The 21,294-nt window shown below is 33.6% G+C and overlaps 4 protein-coding genes across 7 annotated transcripts; 2 read left to right on the top strand and 2 right to left on the bottom strand.

Annotated features, from left to right (window-relative positions):
* Nucleotides 1-3,583: 3,583 nt before the first annotated feature.
* LOC117601460 (DDB1- and CUL4-associated factor 6) lies at nucleotides 3,584-10,775 on the bottom strand. Of its 4 annotated transcripts, none has more exons than XR_004580717.2 (16): nucleotides 10,356-10,775; nucleotides 9,977-10,131; nucleotides 8,869-8,986; nucleotides 8,602-8,780; nucleotides 8,397-8,532; nucleotides 8,162-8,322; nucleotides 7,925-8,096; nucleotides 7,600-7,851; nucleotides 7,143-7,524; nucleotides 6,957-7,066; nucleotides 6,815-6,895; nucleotides 6,687-6,744; nucleotides 6,438-6,575; nucleotides 5,736-5,997; nucleotides 5,409-5,643; nucleotides 3,584-4,052 (listed from the first exon to the last, which is right to left on the bottom strand). XR_004580717.2 is itself a non-coding variant. In XM_034318192.2 (16 exons), the coding sequence occupies exons 1-16, from the start codon at nucleotides 10,444-10,446 to the stop codon at nucleotides 3,994-3,996; spliced, it is 2,460 nt and encodes an 819-aa protein (XP_034174083.2). In that variant the 5' UTR covers nucleotides 10,447-10,775; the 3' UTR covers nucleotides 3,584-3,993. The 4 variants fall into 4 exon arrangements, 2 of the variants coding, with proteins under 2 accessions (XP_034174083.2, XP_076544697.1); XM_034318192.2 differs by having other exon boundaries at nucleotides 5,538-5,643; XM_076688582.1 differs by having other exon boundaries at nucleotides 5,538-5,643; nucleotides 5,736-5,988.
* A 588-nt stretch (nucleotides 10,776-11,363) lies between these two features.
* Nucleotides 11,364-15,935, bottom strand: MED17 (mediator complex subunit 17). Its single transcript, XM_034318196.2, has 8 exons — nucleotides 15,781-15,935; nucleotides 15,439-15,618; nucleotides 15,045-15,361; nucleotides 14,764-14,973; nucleotides 14,496-14,701; nucleotides 13,853-14,425; nucleotides 13,631-13,779; nucleotides 11,364-13,557 (listed from the first exon to the last, which is right to left on the bottom strand). Exons 1-8 carry the CDS (start codon nucleotides 15,867-15,869, stop codon nucleotides 13,347-13,349), a joined length of 1,935 nt encoding a protein of 644 aa, XP_034174087.1. The 5' UTR covers nucleotides 15,870-15,935; the 3' UTR covers nucleotides 11,364-13,346.
* On the top strand, nucleotides 11,390-12,278 carry aph-1 (gamma-secretase subunit Aph-1). Its single transcript, XM_034318205.2, has 2 exons — nucleotides 11,390-11,622; nucleotides 11,727-12,278. Exons 1-2 carry the CDS (start codon nucleotides 11,390-11,392, stop codon nucleotides 12,208-12,210), a joined length of 717 nt encoding a protein of 238 aa, XP_034174096.1. The 3' UTR covers nucleotides 12,211-12,278.
* A 153-nt stretch (nucleotides 15,936-16,088) lies between the features above and the next one.
* Msh6 (DNA mismatch repair protein Msh6) lies at nucleotides 16,089-21,290 on the top strand. The gene is made up of 21 exons (XM_034318191.2): nucleotides 16,089-16,390; nucleotides 16,540-16,716; nucleotides 16,795-16,880; nucleotides 16,944-17,012; nucleotides 17,089-17,286; nucleotides 17,354-17,488; nucleotides 17,550-17,685; nucleotides 17,755-18,035; nucleotides 18,097-18,222; nucleotides 18,290-18,371; nucleotides 18,436-18,626; nucleotides 18,692-18,786; nucleotides 18,843-18,998; nucleotides 19,081-19,238; nucleotides 19,318-19,406; nucleotides 19,471-19,761; nucleotides 19,834-20,049; nucleotides 20,113-20,292; nucleotides 20,364-20,541; nucleotides 20,605-20,756; nucleotides 20,819-21,290. The coding sequence occupies exons 1-21, from the start codon at nucleotides 16,264-16,266 to the stop codon at nucleotides 21,074-21,076; spliced, it is 3,381 nt and encodes a 1,126-aa protein (XP_034174082.2). The 5' UTR covers nucleotides 16,089-16,263; the 3' UTR covers nucleotides 21,077-21,290.
* The last annotated feature ends 4 nt before the right edge of the window (nucleotides 21,291-21,294 follow it).

Below are 21,294 nucleotides of genomic sequence, written 5' to 3'. Positions count from 1 at the left end.
CTAGAGGGCCAGCAATTTTGCACGCATTTAGTTCCATTTTCTATCACCAGAGGGCGCTGTTTCGACGTGTGAAATTTAGTTCAAATTTTTGCCGCCAGAGGGCCAGCAATTTTGCACAGGTTTAGTTCCTTTTTCTACCGCCAGAGGGCGCTGTTTCGACGTGTGAAATTTAGTTCTAATTTTTGCCGCCAGAGGGCCAGCAATTTTGCACAGATTTAGTTCCTTTTTCTACCGCCGGAGGGCGCTGTTGCGATGTGTGAAATTTAGTTCAAATTTTTGCCACCAGAGGGCCAGCAATTTTGCACAGATTTAGTTCCTTTTTCTACCGCCAGAGGGCGCTGTTTCGACGTGCGAAATTTAGTTCAAATTTTTGCCGCTAGAGGGCCAGCTGCTGGGATATAAAGATTTCAGGGATGTAAGGGACAGAGATGTAAGAGATACAGGGATGTAAGGGTTGCAGGGGTATAAGGAATGCAGGGATGTAAGGAAGGCTGTGATGTGAGGGATGCACAGATGTGACGGATACAGGGATGTAAGGAATACAAGATTCTGCTCCGTGAGGCTCACAAAGAGAGAAAGATAATAAATAAAAGGGATGATGAATAAAATAATAAGCATTTGGAAAGGCTGATTCCTGCGAGGCGTACAAAGAGGGCGTAAAATAATAAATAAAAGGGTAGTGAGACGGAGCATTTAGGAGGAATAAAATCACCACATTAATTCCTTAATGAGTTTATTCAATAAGCTAATTGTAAGATAGTTACAGCAAATTAAATGAACGCAGAAAATATATGAAGACTATACGTATGTTTAACAGGTAGATCCACACCCTTCGGTGGTCGATGTAAGCTTATGTAGGAGGGCTCCGAAACCTTATGTGGAACCCTTCATTGCCTGGCACACAAGTCCCCGTCTCGGGTACAGGCATGTGGCCGATACCGGAAGTCGCACCCGATGCCGGCCTTTCTTCGGGCCATGTGTAAGAGCATCTGATGCTGCCATTATTCATTTTATTGGTTAATTAACAAACCAACTCGCTTTAGCGACTAACTATTTATCTATCTATTATTTCCCTCAAATGTCAGAAAAGGGGCACTAACTATTTATTTGAGAAAATCTTGTTCTTCTATGTATCTATGTATGATTGGTACTTGGACGCCTCCGCTTAAGATGGCGTTTTAGACGGGTAATTCTTCTTTATAGTTTCCCTCTGATAGCAGATTTAAGGATGCATTATCTGCGAGGGTGGCGTACTTTGGGAACTTTGGTTCCCTTTCGCCCACCGAAAATTAGCGGCCGTAGAATCTCGTTTCTTTCGTTATTTCGTTTATTCATTATTCATTATTCATTATTCGTCATTCGCTATCCGCTATTTGTTGCCAACAGCACACGGTCACTTCTTGAATACAAAAGTGTCTGCTGTGGATTAGGCATAATGCCTGGCGGCTCGTGGTATCATACTCTCAGTGGTGGGGACACCTTCCCCTCTGCTGGCTTCATAGACATATGAAAATATGGCTGGCTTAGACTACCATTTTCCCTAAAGGAACGCCGAACGTGCTTGAGAGTGCATGTACAATATGTATGTACTTACATACTTACATACATACATACATACATACGTCGCTTGGAATAAAAGAACTATCGGGAATGAACATTTTATATATTTATTAAAATTGAGTTTAATTTAATAAGTTACAAATAAGATACAAGAATATTGTATTAAACAAATGTGAAATGTTCTAAAATATATTGAAATTTGTATTACTGTAGCCCCGTCACTGACGGGATCTAGAAATAAAAATTGTTATATTATCAAGTAATATTGAACAGTATTATATAATAAATAAATATTAAAGATGATACATAGTAAAAACCATTTTCTTTATTCGATAAAAACATCTTATGAAAAAGAATTCAAAAATTAATGTTTTAGCATTGCTTTTCCCACATCCTACTCCTATAAGTAACTTTAAAGAGTAGATATAATTATTGTAACACAGGAATTACAGTACATACGTAGAAACTGAATCAGGAAGTGAATAAAATCGAAATTTTGTATCAGGTGAAGATGATAATAAAAGAGGTATTCCAATTCGCTAGTTTTGGAAATTTGATTTTGTCAAATTTCCCACAATTATGTTTACACAATATATATATATATATTTATATATAATAGAAAAGTTAAATTTAATAACGAAAAAGAATAAAAAGGCACATCGAGATTCGAACCTGCGCGCAAAGTTTTTGATTTTAATTCCTACCGTCAATAACATTATGATTGAATCGCAATCGATAAGGTAAGATGTGACATAAAAATGATAAGGATGCTCTAAACCACCCTGAACTGTGTGATAAAAATATATGAATGATCTATTTTTTCATAATTCATCTGCGGTGTTATCCTTTGATAAACCTTTTCGTTTTATTTTCATTGAAATGTCTAAACATCTAAAAGAAAACGTTCTTTTGTTTTTCTCCAGCAAAAGCGTCTCTACATCGCAAACGCACCATCGCAAACTAGGCGTGAACGAATCTACAATCTAAAAGCTATATTATTCAGTTCGACAAGACACTGTACAACACTGAGCATGGTAGGCTTCCAAGCCTCTCCCGAGTTCCCAAGTTCCCAGTCCATACCAGGGTAGGGTCCCAAGGAAAATGATGTAGGAGTAGAAGGCCCCGTGACTCCCCACTACTTGCATATAATCATTTACGCAGAAAAATTTTAATTAATATTTACTTTAGTATTCGTATTTTTCAGTTATGTACTAAATTTTGTAACATTTAATAATTAAAAGGATGTTATTTTGTGTTTCTAAATCACTTTTAATATTACTATCGTCAAAATTAAGGTTTTGACGTCATTTTTTCTATGGAAGCCTACTATGCTCGATAATGTACAACAACAGAATTAATTAATCGAAGCTTTTGTCGTTTAATCACACAAGAAGATAAAAAGAAAATAGAACAAACAAACACGCGAAATTTCCTTAATCCTTTCAAGAACATGTTTTCAATTCGTTGAGATTACATTTCAAGGTAACCAGGTGAAAGTAACGCGTTGCGTTACAAAAATTATATGGAATTTACATGGTGTTTCATACTATGTGGAGTATACTTCAGCATAAGAAAATATATCAAATTAACATTGCCGGGTTTTTTTGTTACACGAGCAAAAGGAAAACAGGTTTCATTAGTTGAAAAATTCATGGATTGATTTACTCATCCATGTTATGAAACACCATATATAATTTATTTCTCGAATTATCAACGACACAGAAATGTATTACTCTACTATCTAAAAGAAAAAGATAAATGTATTTTAACACGTTTCGTGCTTTAAATGGAACCAGATACGTTTGTTTTAATCGCACTACTTTGTAATTAATAATCACATTACTCTATAAAAAATTAACAACAACAATTGAACTCTGTATCTTTCACATTTGTATTCACCTAGAAAAATCTCGTGATTTGCTCGTAAGCGCGTGTCTTATCTTCGCGTTATTAAATGCGTCTTGAAACGCTGAATAACGTGGTTCCATTCAAAATAATAATGTCATTGAAATGTCCGTATATAAAAAAGAAAAAAAAAACAGAAAAACGAAAGGGAAAAAGCCTTCGTAACTTTCATACAAGTCGGCAAAACAAAGTACATGTAACTTATGCGAAACGCGTTATAAATAGAACAAGGACGAAAAAGGAACCGACAGAGAAGAGAAAACAAAAGAAACGGCTTATCTCTCACCAATAATGATACGGTACTCAAAGCTTATCAGATTAAATATTCGTTCAATTATTTTTGTAACGATAAATCATAAATATAGATTTCTATTTTTTTCCATTTCTTTTTTTTTTTATAGCTGTAATTGCTGGAACTTTTCTAATCAATTGTCAGTCGTCGACGTTGATAAGATGCTTTTGTTGGAGTCGTCCTCGGATCGGATTGACGCTTTTTTCCCCACAATCGGCATTATCGTCGAAAACGGCTTAGCCACCTCTTAATTCACCGCTCTCATCGCCGCCCCTCCGCCTGTTCCGACCGCGTCCTACAAAAGAACCGGAATTATTCTGTAATATCTCGTTTCTACCGGGGTAAGCGCCTAACGATAGAGCTACTTGTTTGCTTTCTCTAACAGAGGAATGTTGATCGAAGTTAGCAAGACGTTTTAGTGCATTCTTCACGAACAGAATGTCGTGTTTGTTTTGAAAAAGAAAACAAAAAAAATTGATACAGAAAGGGTAGCAGGTACTTCTAGTAGAAAGTTATGAATTTCTTTCATAGCTTCATTTGAATGTGACATAGTGAGAAGAGAGATCAGAGTGTTTAATACAATTACAAGAAAAATCTGATATATGAGTACACACACATTGTTTGGATATTTAAAATGATTAGTACAGATAAGTTTAATCGAATGATCGTTATCGATTGAATTCACTAATTTTAAACGTGATTATCATGAATTAATGAAGAAAATTAACGATACTGATTCGGAATTTTCCTTGATTATATTACGTGACATTGGGAAATAAAGAAAGATGATGGAATATGTGTTTATAAAATATGGTATAAGATACCTGTTTGCACTGTTACAATATAAACAATATCATTTTAACACTATTTATTGAGTAAACAAAGAACGCAATGTAACTATACTCGTTCACGTTTCTTCTTCATTGCAATGATAAACTAAAAGAAAAAAGAAAAAAAAAGAAAAAAAAAGACAATTCAACACGCATTTCCTGGTGTATTAAAGATATTTTTCTTGTGTTTTGATTAAAAACTTTATTTTCATCGCTACAATAATTTTTAGATAGTAATACCGACGCGACATTACACGTACATGTTGTTCCATCAGTATTTTCTTCTCTCTCTCTTTCTCTATCTATCTATCTATCTATCTTATGTATATATATATATGAAAATTTTCTTTAGTAGCATAAAAAATTACAAAATCTGTTTTTTATCTTCATTGTTAGTTATTACGTTTATTGTTCAGTTTTCTATTTATGCCTTTTGTTTTATTTATAATACTTAGCCTCTACGGCTTAGAAATAAGTTAAGACTTTGTACTTTACTCCGAGATCTTCTCGGAGACTTTTCCCCTTAAACTTTATACAACATAAAATTTGATAAGCTTTAACGATATTATACATCTGTATTCATTAAATTGCAAACAAGTGTGTGTGTACCTGATACATCACCACAAGTATCTTTATATAATGCTAAAAAAAAATAAAGATATAGATAGATATATATATATATATATATAATTAAAAAAAAGAAATTTGAATACGATGAAAATTTAATGGTTGTAAATGGTGAAATAATAAAAGCTAGACACATTCACAACGTGGGAAATATAGTCAGATAAAATTCTATACACCGTTATGTACTTGAATACCTGCACGTAACAAGAAAAGCTGCCAAATTCCTCGGTAATATTATTCTTAATTTACGTATCGTTGGTCATTTACTAGTGTAGCGTACTATCAGTAGGTCTTGGGGAAGTATTATTATAAATGTTCACTACCTCTGCGTATCTGATTGAGACATGCCAGCATTCTGATCATAAATACAGCAGGTACAGTCATTGTATCTTTGGTCTCTTCCAACATGACTGCGTTCCTCTTTTTTAGCTGTAAACATTAACAGCGTGAAAAAAAAAAAAGTATATGTCTTATCGTTGTTTGTAACGTGCCCGATAAGGTACGCTCTCAATGTGACTTACATCCTCGGCAAACTTTTCGTCGAAACTAGATTCCTCGTTTATCGGTGCCCAGAGTTTAACGTCGTAATCAATACCAGCGGTAGCCAACAAAGGCAAGTAGGGATGCGGTTGCAAACAGTTCACCACGTGTTGATCAGCTTCGAGTAACATACACAATCTCGCCGTGTCCTTCTCCCATACAAAGACGTGGCCACAATCACTACCCGACATGACGAAATCGTTGCCCCAGAAGTTCGCCTCCTTGATCATAGTCCTAAAGAAACTAGAGTCAAACGAGGGAAGGCCAACTGATCAGATAATATGGCGGGCTTGTACGGAATGGCCCAGTCCGCTCGAAGGCTTTTTCGGAACTTGACAAGTCAAAAACTTTGGTTTCCGATTGATCAAACATCTCACGTACATTCAAAGACGAGTAGAACACTCGGTAAGTTAACGTTATTGTTAACTCCAACAAAATTTGGCTAAAATAGTAAAAATTTTACCACGCTTCTTATTGTCATCACCCAACAAAACTTATCCGATTAAAAAAAGATTTTTATGATGAAAGAAAAAAAAAAAGAATGATTCTGTTAATCTTTTAGTCACAAAGTTTTGATTATACAGCCTTCTCAAGGTTTACGACATAAATATTGCGCATGAATTGCGTTAATTGTTGGTGATCATCAAAATAAAGTTATCACAATAACGAATGAGAAAGTATACCTAGCATTGCGATGCCCCATATATTTTTGCTTCACGCGAAGCTCCGTTACGCACTGTTTATCAAAGGTCGCAGATCCTCGACGCGACCGAGCATTGCCGACGGCTTCGTCCATGTCTGTTTCCATTGTATTTCTTAATCTAAATTAAACAAGGAAAAAAGAAATGTGTGCATAACTCTTCTTTCTCTTTCATACGAACATTGTACAGAAGAAGGTTTCCATTATAAAATTCAAATGTTTTATAATATACCTTTCTCCGGACTGTATATCTTCGTCGTCACTATCAGTAAAATCACTTTCATCAGTCTCTGTCAAGAAGATAACACATGATTTCTGATCTTGTTAAAGATACACATCTATTTACATCGATATACTCACTTTCTTGTGTATTGTTATATCGTATGTGTTTGTCATGATTTCTGCCAGAGAATGTTCCGCTGCTGCAACTTCCAGATGGTCCTACGAAAAACATTCCATTAGAAAGAGAATTTAAAAGATACTGAAAATCGATAGCAATTACCTGCATGATAACCATCGCGAATCATTTCATCAGCTACACCGAGAGATATCGTAGCACTCGTTGAACTTTTGTCTGTATAAGTTAAACTCACAGCAGGCTCGCTACCGTGTCTATAAATAAGACAGAGAAGAATGAAAATATCCTACCAAAGCGTTAACGTTACTTATTTAGCAACTGGTATCGTACTTTTCAAGAAAACCAACTCTCATTTTCGTTAGTCTATCTTGAAGGTTTTTCATCATGTGACCTTCTTGTTTATTTCCCATACTGGTACACGGTGAATCGTCGCTACTAACTTGATCTTCTTCCGGAGCATCGTTGGAATTATCCGCATCGCGCGAAGAACAAGGCTGGACAGAACACTTTTGTGATTCTACTTGACTAGATTCAGTTTCCATAGGAACATACGATTTGCATTCAACTGATGTTTCATCGGTTGTTTCATTAGAAGGCATAGTTTCCGATGATGCTTCTTCTTTCGTTTCCGCGGAATAACTTGTTTCAGGTTTACTTTGTGTACCACTACAACTTGGATGTTCGGATCTGTCAGTGGGTTGTTCTGAAATATCTATATAGTTTTGCTTTATTTATCGCTATAACTTAATTTAAATACATATATTTCAAATAAAATATAGTCAACTACCTGTTTCCTGATTACTCTGAGCTGAAGTTCTTTCTGTTCCTTCAGTTTCGTTATGCCTTTCCTCGGTGGATTCCGTGACATTTTCGTTGTTATTTTGCGCGTTTTCTTGATTATCAATTACACCTTCCAAACTATCCTCACCGCCACCGCACAACGCTGCCCTGGTGGCTGGATCATTTAACATTCTACTGAGAACATCTGTCATTCTTTGCATCAACGACGTATGAAGAACTGGCCTGGCTTGAGCAATTTCTAAAACACAGTTAAGTATATGTTTTACTGCACGAAGAAGGTGACGAAAAAAAATATAATAATCGTAATGTACCTGTCCCACTACGTCGACCACCTTCGCATTCAGGTCGAGCATCGGGACCAGTATCAGACCAGTCACCCCTGAGTCTTAATCTACGTACCGGTAACGGTGAGCGTAACCTTTTCTTTTTACCCATTCCTTTTCCTGTGCCAATACTTTTTTTCAAGTGTACACTAGCTTGATCCTACATTAAATAATTATTTAATACATTTACTTTGCTGACAAAAGAAAAGGATATATTTTGAATACCTTCACATTGAACAGGTAAAGGTGATCACTACTGTAACTAACAAGCACATCTTGCCCATCGGGACTGTAATTTAAGGATGTTATTCTATGAGAATTTCCTTCAAATTCTGGAACAGTGAAACTGCATATAGGCCTTACTGCTCTAGCCTTGTCTGTCCAGCCTAGAAAATTGTTCAATATCTAAGTTTTCCTGAATATTGTTAGATCATTTAAGTAAATGAAACACTGTAGTTACCAGTAGCTGGTGTGCCAAGTGTTCTTCTATCAAATATTCTAACAGTACTATCAGAACAACCGATTGCTATTTGATGGGGTGAAGTGAGGTTTACTGATAAGGCAGTTATAGCTCTTTCGCATGAAATTAATACATCCTGTAGGAACATTAAATGCAATGAATATACTTCCATATTTTATGTGACTTTTGTAATTCATTCATTTACCTCTGTACATCTGGGTGCACTACATTTATCTTTTATTCTTAAATCAAACCATCTTACGCTTCCATCTTCCCCACAACTTAGAAAATTATGTGGTTCGCCAGGTATTGTTGCTATTTCATAAGTAGTACCACTATGACAATTAAATTGATTATGAAATGTTTTAGTCCTTCTCATTAAATCTGCAAGCAAGCGTTAAGGTTTTATTGTTATAAACCAGTCAAGCTGAACTAATACATTGTGATAAATAAAAAATTATCAGATTATCACCTGTATACAAAATAATGCCATCGCCGCTACATGAAACTATTCGATGATCTCCACTATTAGGCAAAAACTTTGCACTAAATATGTTAGCTCTATGACTGGTTTTACAATCTGTTAACACCTGTAATATAAAAACAATAATATAAAAAGGATCCACTAATCTTTGGCATAATCTTTCTTTTTATTATTGACATAATTTTCTTTATTAAACGAGTAAAACTTCTTATTCTGTTTAATTAATAAGGTAGTTCTAGATTGATGGATCTAAATGATAAAATTAGCACTGCATACATCATGCACATAAGTTTTTGTTCATTTGGCAAAGCTTCTGCAATTCTATCTATGTCAATGTTAGACCTTGACTAGAATTAACTATCTACAATATTTCCTTGAAAAAGGTTTATTGCCAATGTAACTTCCTTGAGTATACTTTCTTTTCAATGAATTTGGTGCCAATCAATCTTACATAATAGATTCTCATTATATAGAAACAAAGAAAGAAAATCTTATTTTATGATAATACTACAATAACATATAAATATCAAATTAGAAATAATGATAATTTATATCAAAATTAGATTTAGAAGTTCTATTAAATTTATTTCTTTAATTGGAATTTAATTCAATAAATTTATTAACAATAAATTGCCTCTATTTGGCTTCAATTAATATATGAAGTATGTACTATTATAGACGTAAGACATAAAAATATTAAAATTATCACTATTGTATCAAATGAAATTAAAATGTAATAACACATGGAAGAACAAAGAATGTGTTCATCTCTAAAATGTGCTTTGTCAAAGGTGAAAATTATAAATAACCCTGGCACAAAATTTTACAAGACTCATAAATATATGTATATCTTAATGCAACAAATAGTAACATTATTTATCATACATTGAACATGTTATACAATTAATTTGCTTATAAATCTTTTTTCTTCAAAATTAATAATATATAACAAGAATAACTAATAATAAAATATTGTGCAAACATCAGTAATACTTTACACAGCTATAATTTATAGAAAATTGTCATCTATTTCTTTAAACAAGCTCTTAACACGATTAAATGTAAAAACATATGTATATTGGTGATAAACACTTACCTCATAATTATAAGCATTCGTAAGTACAAGGTGTTGATCATCGCTACCAGATAATATCAAATCACCGGTAGCATTCCAACAAACAGAGTTTACACAACCATTATGAACTTTTAATCTTTTTAATAATGCCATACGCTGCACCATTTGAAGACTTGCTGGAACGTATTGACACAAAACAAAATATAAAGATTGTAAAAAAACATAATAGTCTTTTCACTACTATTTAAGTAAACTATAATATTTATATTTAAACGAGGATTGAAATGAATTTCAATAATCTATTTACGTTTTAAACAAAAAAAGTTCTGTACATTACAGTGTTTCACTTCACAATGACGTTATCGGAAATTTTTGCTTTGAAATACATTATTTAGAATACCTTTACTGCTAGAGTAAAGCTTCATCCTGGTACAATCATCGTATGGCTGGTAATAAATATCATGAAAAATATTCGATCGTGTCTTCTTCATGGTTAATCCTTAACTATCACGGTGAAAATTGAGCGTCAATTTGCGGGGCACATCGATCTCGGATTAATGTCAAACTTGTGATAACTAACGTGAAGAGCGAGCGAGTTTGTTAAATCAGCGAGAAACGTTCGTATATCGACCGAATCAAACACCGAATAACATGCTCTTACGCAGCAAAAATCCACGAGGATCATACCAAACCGACATGGCACGTGTGCTAAAAATAAATTCCAAAGCTTCGAGAATTTGTGCAATCAGATGAGCTGCGATCACTTCTAATCAGAACAGCTGAGCGAATGTATACACACGCAGGGCCGAAAGAAAATGCGCGAGAGCTCGATCATTTCATAGGAGTATAATCGATGTCGACAGTAATGTGACACGAATTTAAAGAACCCTTCTTTTGTGTATAAAAGAAATTATAAATAAAACTCAGAAAATCTTTTATCTTTTATCTTTATCTTTTATAAATTTTCATTTGATAAGTGATAATTTCTTATAAATGATAATTTCTATCTATGTACATACTCGTGTATGCATATTTGTTACGATAGAAATTAATGAAGGAGATTTTCATGACAAAGAATTTGTTAAGACATTTCATGTGCATTTGGCCCAAAGAATTTGGGCAATATCGCTACATCGAATACAGCTTATCGATACATCGAAATTCTCTATCGAGAAGTTTACATTTTTTTAAGGAAAACTCCGCGTAGCGTGTGCCAAGGGTTTCGTCACTGTCGTGATTCACGCGACTTTGATTCCATTATTATCGCTTTTTTCGTATTTCTATAACTAGTGAGGGAAATAAATGTACCCTCTAAGAAGTCATTTTCAAGCCGTGCAAAGGCTTCATAAGGTTATGAACATTTAGCATTTTAAAGCGATCTGATTAACGTGATATTATAATATAAAAAGTGATTTGGCACTACTCACGTTAAAAATGACAGTTATGGATTTTTTTGGTTGTGCCTTTTTGGCCTTTGGCCCACCATTAGCTATGTTTACATTCACCGTTGCGACCGAACCCATTAGAATTATTATACTAATAGCAAGTGCCTTCTTTTGGCTTATTTCTTTATTGTTATCGTCGATTGTATGGTATGCTGTGGTACCACTTCAAAATCACCTTGCATTTGGACTGGTGTTTTCTGTGTTGTTTCAAGAAGCATTCAGGTGATTCAAATATTTACAAAACATATTTCATATTCGATTATATATTCTGTTTTCATTATACTTCACTTAAACAATATATATTTTAACTTTTTTATTGCACATAGGTATCTCTTATATTGGGTACTGAGGAAAGCTGAGAGAGGCTTAGAAAAAGTAACAACGACACATGTAGCAGATAGCAGACACGTATTCGCCTATGTGTGCGGTTTAGGTTTTGGTTTTATGAGCGGTGCCTTTGCTCTAGTTAACGTCCTAGCAGATGCAGTTGGGCCTGGAACTATGGGACTTAGACAAGGCACAGAGTACTTTTTTATAATATCAGCAGCCACCACTCTGTGCTTTGTTCTGCTCCATACATTTTGGGGCGTTATATTCTTTTCTGCTCTTGACAAACAAAATTGGGGACAAGTTATTTGGGTTGTTGGCTCACATTTGTTTGTGTCATGTATGACCTTGTTAAATGTATATCAAACTTATATAGCCACTACTTTATCTGCTTATGTGGTTTTGATAATGACAACTGCACTTGCATTCAAAGTTGTGGGTGGCAGAGCTCAAAACATAGCTCACTGTTTTACAAGAAAGTGAGAATGAAAACATTGATGAGAAAGTTGAAGCAAAAGTGAACATCACAGAATGACAAACGTTTTTTTAAGGTATTATTCTATAAAAAAAATTGTTTACTATTCTAATATACACTATGTGTAAGAACGTATGATGTTAAATTAACAAATCATATCTTATTCTTTGATATTAAAGAGCCAAGGGTGATCAGGAATATATTTGTACAAATCCAGGGGATAAAAAATATGTTAAGTGTATCAGTATTAATCATTGTTCAAAATATAAATGCTTCTTATGTATTGAAAGTATGTAGTTGAATCCATTTTGAAAAGATTTCCTGGGATAATTTGTTCTATTAAATCTCAATACGTTCTAGCACAGAATTCTGTGGTTAAGCTGCTAGTCCGTCCCTTAATCCACTGGAACAAATGTGTAACTAAATCAAGATATTTCGATACAAAATTTAATTGTACTAAAACGTACAATATCCTCTTGTATTTCAGAGAAACAAAAAGAAACTGAGTATGAATGTACATATTTAAGAATGTGTGTATGCATGTATACATGTACATGTTCTATTGGACAAAGAGTAAATTTGTGCATTAATTCAAGACTTATATCTAAAACCAAATTATTCAAAAAGGTTATACAAATGATAATACATAAGGAATTGTTCAGTAGTCTTTGTATATACATATAAAATCCATTAACATTTGTAATTTAGGTGTTCAATATACACATCTGTATATTTGGCATTGTGTTTCACTTACCATTTCATGATGATTTATTACTCAATTCATATTACATTTCATATGTCACTCAAATAAAAACCATTTTTATACAACCAAAGATATATTTAATTGTAATCCTTATTCCAAATAACAAATACCACAGGATGAAATAAATTGTTGTTACTAAAATTGAAATAAATGTAAGAATATTTTAAGTGCTATTTTATTTCAGGAAAAGAATGTTCAAGCATGTTAAGACATTCAAATATAAAATTGAAAAACAATATTAATCACAGATATGAAACACAGCTTGGATAAATTCACGTAGTATTTATACAACTAATGTGTGTATTCAGATGCAAAATAAAATCTAAAAATATGTTTTCACCCTGTGGGACAATTACATTCCTAATCAGTCATTGATCAAATTTAGGAGCTTGTTAATGAAGCCATGAGTAACTCCATTTTATTTAAAAAGTTCTTTCCTTCCATTTTATCCCATCGAACTTCCTTAAAAGAGCCACCTAAGTTTTCCCATTTTCTTTCTCTTACTAACTGTCCTGGGAAAAAGTCTTTCCTAGGGGAATGAGCTATTGCTACTTGTACTCCTGTTTGTGGTTCGCATCTAACGGCTATCATCCTAGAATCCCGAATAATATTTACCTGTTAATAAATTTTAAGTTTCAATAAATAAAAAAGAAACAAATGCTTACCTGTCGCCTATTGGTGAAGCCAAAATACAACTGCTAGCATTTCCTAGAGGTTCAACTGCACCCAAACCAAGATGCGAACTGTTGGCTAAAAACTGCCACCCCATACACTTTGCTAACGATTGTACTGCTGTTATTTGGTGCTGATAAATCTAGAATAATGTAGCATATATTTATAAATGTTCCACATCAATTGAAACAATAAAAAGAAATATAATAATCTACCTGACAAAATATTAAGTCTCGTAATTCCTGAGGTTCGTAACTCATATGCATTACTCTACCGTCACGACAAACACACTTTAAAGACCTTTCTCCCACATGAACAACAAGTGACGTCCGACATACGGTATCGTATCCATGGGTTAAAATGTTAATTTTCACGCAAGACTGTGTAGGAGAATTCAATGCATTCCAATGAGAAACGATTAAAGGATCTTTAACTTCTTTCGCTATTGTGTCTAAAACGTATTCGGTACGTCGCCGCATAAAGAAATGTTGAGCTTGTTGGATAATTTGTTCTAAAAGAGTTTGACTTTTTGTCATTTCTAAGAGTTCGTGTCTATCGGCGGCAGTTGGACCAGCTAAGCATCTTCGTTTACTAGGGCCAAGAGGACCTGAGGAAGGATGTGGAAATGGATGGTGAGTGTTTTTGTGATGTACTTCACGTAGTAATTGATGTAGTGAATGTTCCAATACATGATCGTGATCAATCTTATGAGGAGGTGGAACAGCAGGTTTTTTCTCGTTTCCTGTACTATGACAAAGTCCTATAATTAACTGAATTCCAGGAAGTACCTAAAATTAAATGAAACTTGTAGAATACCCTGTGCGCTACACATCCCAATCACAAAGAAATAGAAATTACCGTTGCCATTATTTGATTACCAACAACCATGTGAGGTATAGGCGCCCGTAAATGCACCGCTTCTCTTGCTAGTTGACTAAATAGTTCTTTACAAAATAAAACGTTTTGCGCAGCCTCTAATTTCTGTTGCCAATGCATGTCTGCATTTGAACTATGTGCACTATTATTAAGTAAACTAATATTTGCACTGCATAGATCTTCTTGATCTAAAAGATAATGTTTTATTTCAGTATTATATAAAGCATAAGCATGTTATATGTATATTTACCTTTCTGACATAATACTTTGATATAAGCAACACCTTGCAATTCGCTAGGTATGGTAACTCTCAGTGCAGAAGCCTTAGAATTTGGAGGATGAGTCTGACCCGATATATTATTACCAGTGCTAGGAGAAGCTGGTGGACTATTACTACTCTTTTCTTCTTCTTCTGCTTTTGTAACTTCAAACATACCAGTTTGAGGAAATTTGGAACCAGCTATAAACATTCATGAAATTAGTGTAATTTTTTCAATAATGACTTACAGTGTGTAAAGCATAATTACAAACCTGTTCTATAACTAAGGTCACCAATGATCGAATTAGAAACTTTCTTCAAACGCCAGTTTTGCCTCAATCTCAGTAATTCAATATGAAAATCTGGAGTTGTTCTATTTCTAGCTAACTCATTCTGACAATTCTTCAATCTATCAGCACCCATCATAATAACAGAGGCTGCTCCAGCTAATGCTTTCTTTCTGGCATAAACTGGTATCATAGACTTTACTTCTACTGGATCTTGGGGAACAGGATCAAGAACCATATAATGTTTTTCTTTTGCAATTGCAAGAACATCTGCCAATACGCATACTTCTGTTAATGCATTCCTACAAATGATAATAAAACTATAGCTTTTATTCTGAAACTAAATATGTATAAATAATGATGAAATAATGTGTGAAACCTCAATTTATTTCTAACGCTATCCCATGGCCATAAGGACAACTGGTAAGAAGCTGAGTCTTTTGTGTCTTCTTCGCCCTTTTCTCCACCTTCAGATTCTTTCTTAATGTCTTCTCCATTGGCTTTGCTGAAGTCAATTTTTTGCGCGATTTTTGCCAAGTTTTCAGAGAGTGTAAGAGGTCTGAAAACGAGCAAATAGTTTAATTTAGTAAGACATAATACAAGATGTAAATAAAAACGTTGCACTAATGTTGAGGTTGGATAAAATGTATAGCTAATTTATTTAATTTTCATCTAATTGATTAATTCATAATTGTAAATTCTTAATGAATAAGCTACGTACGCTTGATAAATTTCTTGGCCATCATAAGTAATTTCTTGAATCTGATTCTCGATCGGTGCTTCCACGGAAACGTTCACCGAATACGCCATTATTGTTTTCTTCAGACAGGAGCACCAATATGAAAAGTTATTTTGACAGCTGGACGAATGAAATTCTCTAAAAGAAATATTATTCTCAACAATGCCACTAGGAAACAAAATTTGCAATTTGAATATACTTTGCATATTATTCCAATTGATTGCAGACATTTCATTCTATATAAATATATTATTGAAAGTCAATTTGTATAATTTTAATTTAATTTCTTCAATCAAATAGTATAGTGTTTAAGAACGCAGTATCTTATTTCAACGAGTTTATGAAAACCAAAATTTTGCCGGGATTTTGATACACATGTGGCTGTACAAGACATATTCGCATTGGAAAAAGATTTATGTAAACGAATAATATTATATAATTTCTGGATTATTTACAAAAAACATTATGTCTAAAGTAAATACATTGTATAATTACTTTACTTCACCAAAAACTCCGAAACAATCGAACAATAAATCGGTACCGGCTGAAAAACCTTCAACACCGAAACGGAGAAGAGAACAAAAGGACAAAGGTATATTTTGTATTTGAATACTTAATTTAATTTATCAGTTATATTAATAATCTTTCTTATGTATTTAAAAAAGATAAAAATAATTTTCGAAACGTATTTGAAGTTGTAAATGCTGTAAAAAGTAATTAAGTTTTAACATGTATGCACAGACAAAACTCCAAGCAAAGGAAAAGAGAATAAGAATGCTGAAGACAGAAAAAGAGTTTACAAAGATGATGAAGAAGAAGACCAGGCAAAGGAGATTGAACTAACACAACCAAAGAAACGAAGATTAATTATTCCTGAGGTTGATTCTGGAGAAGATTCTGGGGATGAGTTTAAACCTGGTCTATATTAAACCTAACTATTATTGTAATTTATTATCAGTGAAACATAATCTAATTTAATCTTTCGTATAAATACAGAGCATGAATCAGAAGAGTCTGATACTGGATCTGAAGGAGACCCTGAAAGTGAACTAGAGAGTGCAAGTGAAGAAGAAACACCAGAGGTAAAACATTAGCAATATTTATAAAATGTAAGTGCTGATTATTAAATGCAAGTTATATTTTAGAAAAAAAAGAAACCTATTCCTACTGAGAAGAAGCATCAAGGAGGAAGAACAAAAAGAAATCCTAAAGAAGTGAGTATATGATTACAGATTATTTTACTTTATTAAATTACAACTTATGTAATTAATTCAATCTGATTTTCATTAGAATAAGAAGGAATCAACACTATCTCAACAAAATCAAATACAAAGCTCAAATAACACTGTGGAATCTTGGCGACATTTAAAATATGATTTCCTGCAACCAAATAAAATAAGAGATATCAATAGAAAACCATCAAATGATCCAGATTATGATCCTAGAACTGTTTATGTTCCCTTAGACTTTTTAAATCAACAGACTCCAGTAAGATATATTCTTAAATTTAGTTCATAAATATGGTATCAGATTTTCTAAGACTGGATTTTTGCAGGCAATGAGACAGTGGTGGGAATTGAAAAGCAAACATTTCGATTGCGTTCTTTTCTTCAAAGTAGGAAAGTTTTATGAATTGTATCATATGGATGCTGTTATCGGCGTCAATGAGCTTAATCTTACCTATATGAGAGTAAGTTATCCAATTATTCTTCAAACATTTACAATATCATAACGATTTTAACTAATTACAGGGTGAATTTGCGCATTCTGGGTTTCCTGAAATCGGGTATGGTCGTTTCTCGTCGAGTCTTATAGAGAAAGGATATAAAGTAGCTAGAGTAGAACAAACCGAGAACCCAGAAATGATGGCACAACGTTGCAGTAAAAGTGAGACAGTTTATAAATAAATACATTTTATTTATGTTAAAAGGATTCTTAATCTTGTGTATTTTTCAGTGAGTAAATTAACAAAATTTGACAAGGTCGTTAAAAGAGAAATTTGTCAAATAAGTACCAGGGGTACAAGAGTATACACTGCATTGGACGTAGAAGCATCGACACCGAATTCCAATTATTTGTTATCACTTGTTGAAAAATGCCCCTCTGGTTCAGGTATATCTCATTATGGAGTGTGCTTTTTGGATACTACAATAGGAGACTTCTATCTTGGACAATTTGAAGATGATCGTTGCGGCTCTAAACTATTGACTTTATTTGCTCATCATCCACCTGTCCACGTAAGCGCTCTGTTACTCCTTAACTTAATATATCAATTTTAATGTGTTTATTCTGTTTTAGGTTGTCTATGAGCGTGGAAATTTGTCTCAAAAAACATTGCAAATTTTAAATAATACTTTAGCGACATGCATCAAAGAACCGCTTCTTCGCGAATCTCAGTTTTGGTCATCTTCAACTACGTTAAAAGTAAGCTTAATATCAACGCACCTTTCAGTGTTTCAAAATCATGTTACTTATTCAAATACTCTTGTAGAATCTTCACGAGGGAGAATATTTCAAGAAAGGAGATGCAGAATTTTCATGGCCTGAAGGTTTAAAACCGTATCTTAATGAGGGTAAGTAATATCACAAATGTAAAGTCGAATTTTTGTTAATATTCAATCGTTTCTTCTTATGTAGGAGACAGTTTAGGTTTAACTCCAGCTGATGATAAAGAGTTAGCAATACACGCTCTAGGAGGATGCATATATTTACTTAAAGACTATTTTCTTGAGCAACAGTTACTTGCGCAAGGACGTTTCAAATCATATACTCCACCAGATTTCTCGAAAAGTGTAACTTCTACAGGTTCGAAGTTCGCGAATAATATGGTAATTATACATTTCATCCAATTAGATATTTGATATTATACACATATGATAATTATGATTGTTAGATTCTAGATGCAGTCACTATTAACAACTTGAGAATTTTTGGTGAAGGATCTTTAATGAAAACGCTGGATCGTTGTTGCACTTCTTTTGGAAAAAGGTATAGATTAGATTAAAATAATTATTTTATATCGTTCTAATTAAACTTGGTTATAGATTGTTGCGTGAATGGATCTGTAGACCATCCTGCCGCAAAAATGTTATACTTCAGCGTCAAGAAGCTATACAAGAATTAATGGACCGTACAGATGTGGTACAAAATGCCCGTAGTATATTAGCTAGTCTCCCTGACCTTGAAAGATTGTTAAGCAAGTGAGATAAAAATCATTATTACAGAGTAAAATAAATATTTTGTTGAATTGTTTAATATACATATATAAATGTATAATACTAGGATACATGCTCAAGGAAATCTAGCACGAATGAATAACCATCCTGATGGCAGAGCAATTATGTTCGAAGGTCAAACGTATTCGAAGAGGAAAATTCTGGGTTTCACTACTACTCTTAGTAGTTTCGAGGATGTATTAAAAGTCGTTGCTTTATTTGAAGGTGTGTATCTTAAATATGTTCTACATAATTTTTAGTCATCATTAATATACCGGAATCGGAAATAATTTCTATTTTCTAGATTTCAACAGTGAATTAATAAAACAGTGCACTAAAACAGAACCGGATGGTGAATTTCCTTCATTAAGAGATTCGTTGGATTATTTCAAGGTAATTAATATCATTTATTTTTAACATTGCACAAGATATAATTTTGGAATATATGTATGTTTAGACTGCGTTCGATCATGAAGAGGCCAAAAAAGTAGGTTGTATTATACCAAAGAAAGGAGTCGATGACGAATATGATTCCGTTTTAATGGAATTAGCAGAAATAAAGAAAGACGCGGAACAATATCTGGAAATGCAAAGACGGCATTTTGGTGTGAAAGTTACATTCCACGGAAGTGATAAGAAACGTTATCAAATCGAGATTCCAGATTCGCAAGTGAAGAAAGTTGGTTCAGGATATGAACTTCAGTCACAGAGAAAAGGATTCAAGCGTTATTATACTGCTGAGGCCAAGGTTTTATTTTTCTTACTGACAACATCATCGTATAACGCGTTAAAAAATACTTAATTTAAATGAATTTTTCAGGAACTTTTGAGCCGACAGATAAACGCCGAAGAACACAAGGACAAAGTATTAAAAGATCTAAACAGAAGAATATTTGCACAATTTAGTGAGAAATATGATATGTGGAACATGGCTGTTTATAAACTAGCAGTGTTGGACGTATTGATTTCTTTGTCAGAATATGCTCTTAGTGGAGATATGTGTGTACCAGAAATTAGCGATGATACAGATGAAGAGGTAGTTTTATATAATCAAAATTGTTTTATTTATGAAAACTAAAAATCCTTACCTATTTTGCAGATATTCATTGATATCCGAGAGGGACGACATCCATGCATTGTCTCTGACACCTTCATACCAAACGATATTTTATTAGGAACGGGAGATCATGCTTTATTTATGATCCTAACTGGACCAAATATGGGTGGTAAATCAACATTGATGCGTCAGGCTGCACTTCTTACCATAATGGCACAAATTGTTAGTTGTATTTCTGTGAAATTGATGGTATATTATATGTAGACAGGAAAGATGACTTTTATGACTTATAGGGAAGTTACGTCCCTGCAGCTTCTTGTCGTTTAACGCTGGTAGATCGTATTTTCACAAGATTGGGAGCAAATGACGATATTCTGGCTGGTCAGAGTACATTCTTAGTAGAGTTAACCGAAACTGCCGCGATATTGCAGCACGCTACACCATATTCCTTAGTTTTACTCGACGAATTGGGTAAGTTCTCTCGATTACAACCTTGATAGAAAAACAAATATGTTAATTGAAAATATTTCACAGGTCGTGGTACGTCGACGTACGATGGAACAGCAATAGCTGCCTCGGTTGTAGATGCCCTTACAAAATTGAAATGTCGTACATTATTCTCAACGCATTATCATTCTTTAGTAGAAGACTATGAAGATAATAAGGACATTACATTGGCTCATATGGTTTGCATTTTGAACAATTTATTCAGCTTTTCAACTGTAATTCTTATTATTCATTTTTTCAGGCATGTATGGTAGAAAACGAGGAAGAGGATAAAGTAACTCAGGAAACGGTAACATTCTTATATAAACTGAGCGAAGGAGCTTGTCCAAAGTCGTACGGTTTCAATGCAGCTCGATTAGCTGGAGTTCCGGTTGTTATTACAAATAGAGGACATGAAATATCAAAGAAACTCGAACGGGAAACAAGTCAGAAACAATTGTTCGCAGCTTTATGCAAGGCAAAAGGGTCAACGATAAAGGAGCTCATTGCTGCAATATGAAATCGCGGGAATCATGAAATATTCGGTGTTTCAGATTAGCGGCAATTGTAACAAGGGCCATGTTAAGTTTATATTTACAAGCGTATTACAGTATTACCTGTTTTCTTTTTTATATAACGATAAACTATTTATTATGTTCCGTTGTAGCTTTCGATTATTATTGATTATTATTATACATATATTTTCATAATAAAATTAACTACAACCTCTGTAATTTG

This window comes from Osmia lignaria, chromosome 6, assembly GCF_051020975.1.
Source record: "Osmia lignaria lignaria isolate PbOS001 chromosome 6, iyOsmLign1, whole genome shotgun sequence".
NCBI classification, from domain to species: Eukaryota; Metazoa; Arthropoda; class Insecta; order Hymenoptera; family Megachilidae; genus Osmia; species Osmia lignaria.
Note: the sequence above shows the minus strand (reverse complement) of the source record. Positions and strands in the feature narration are given on the sequence as shown.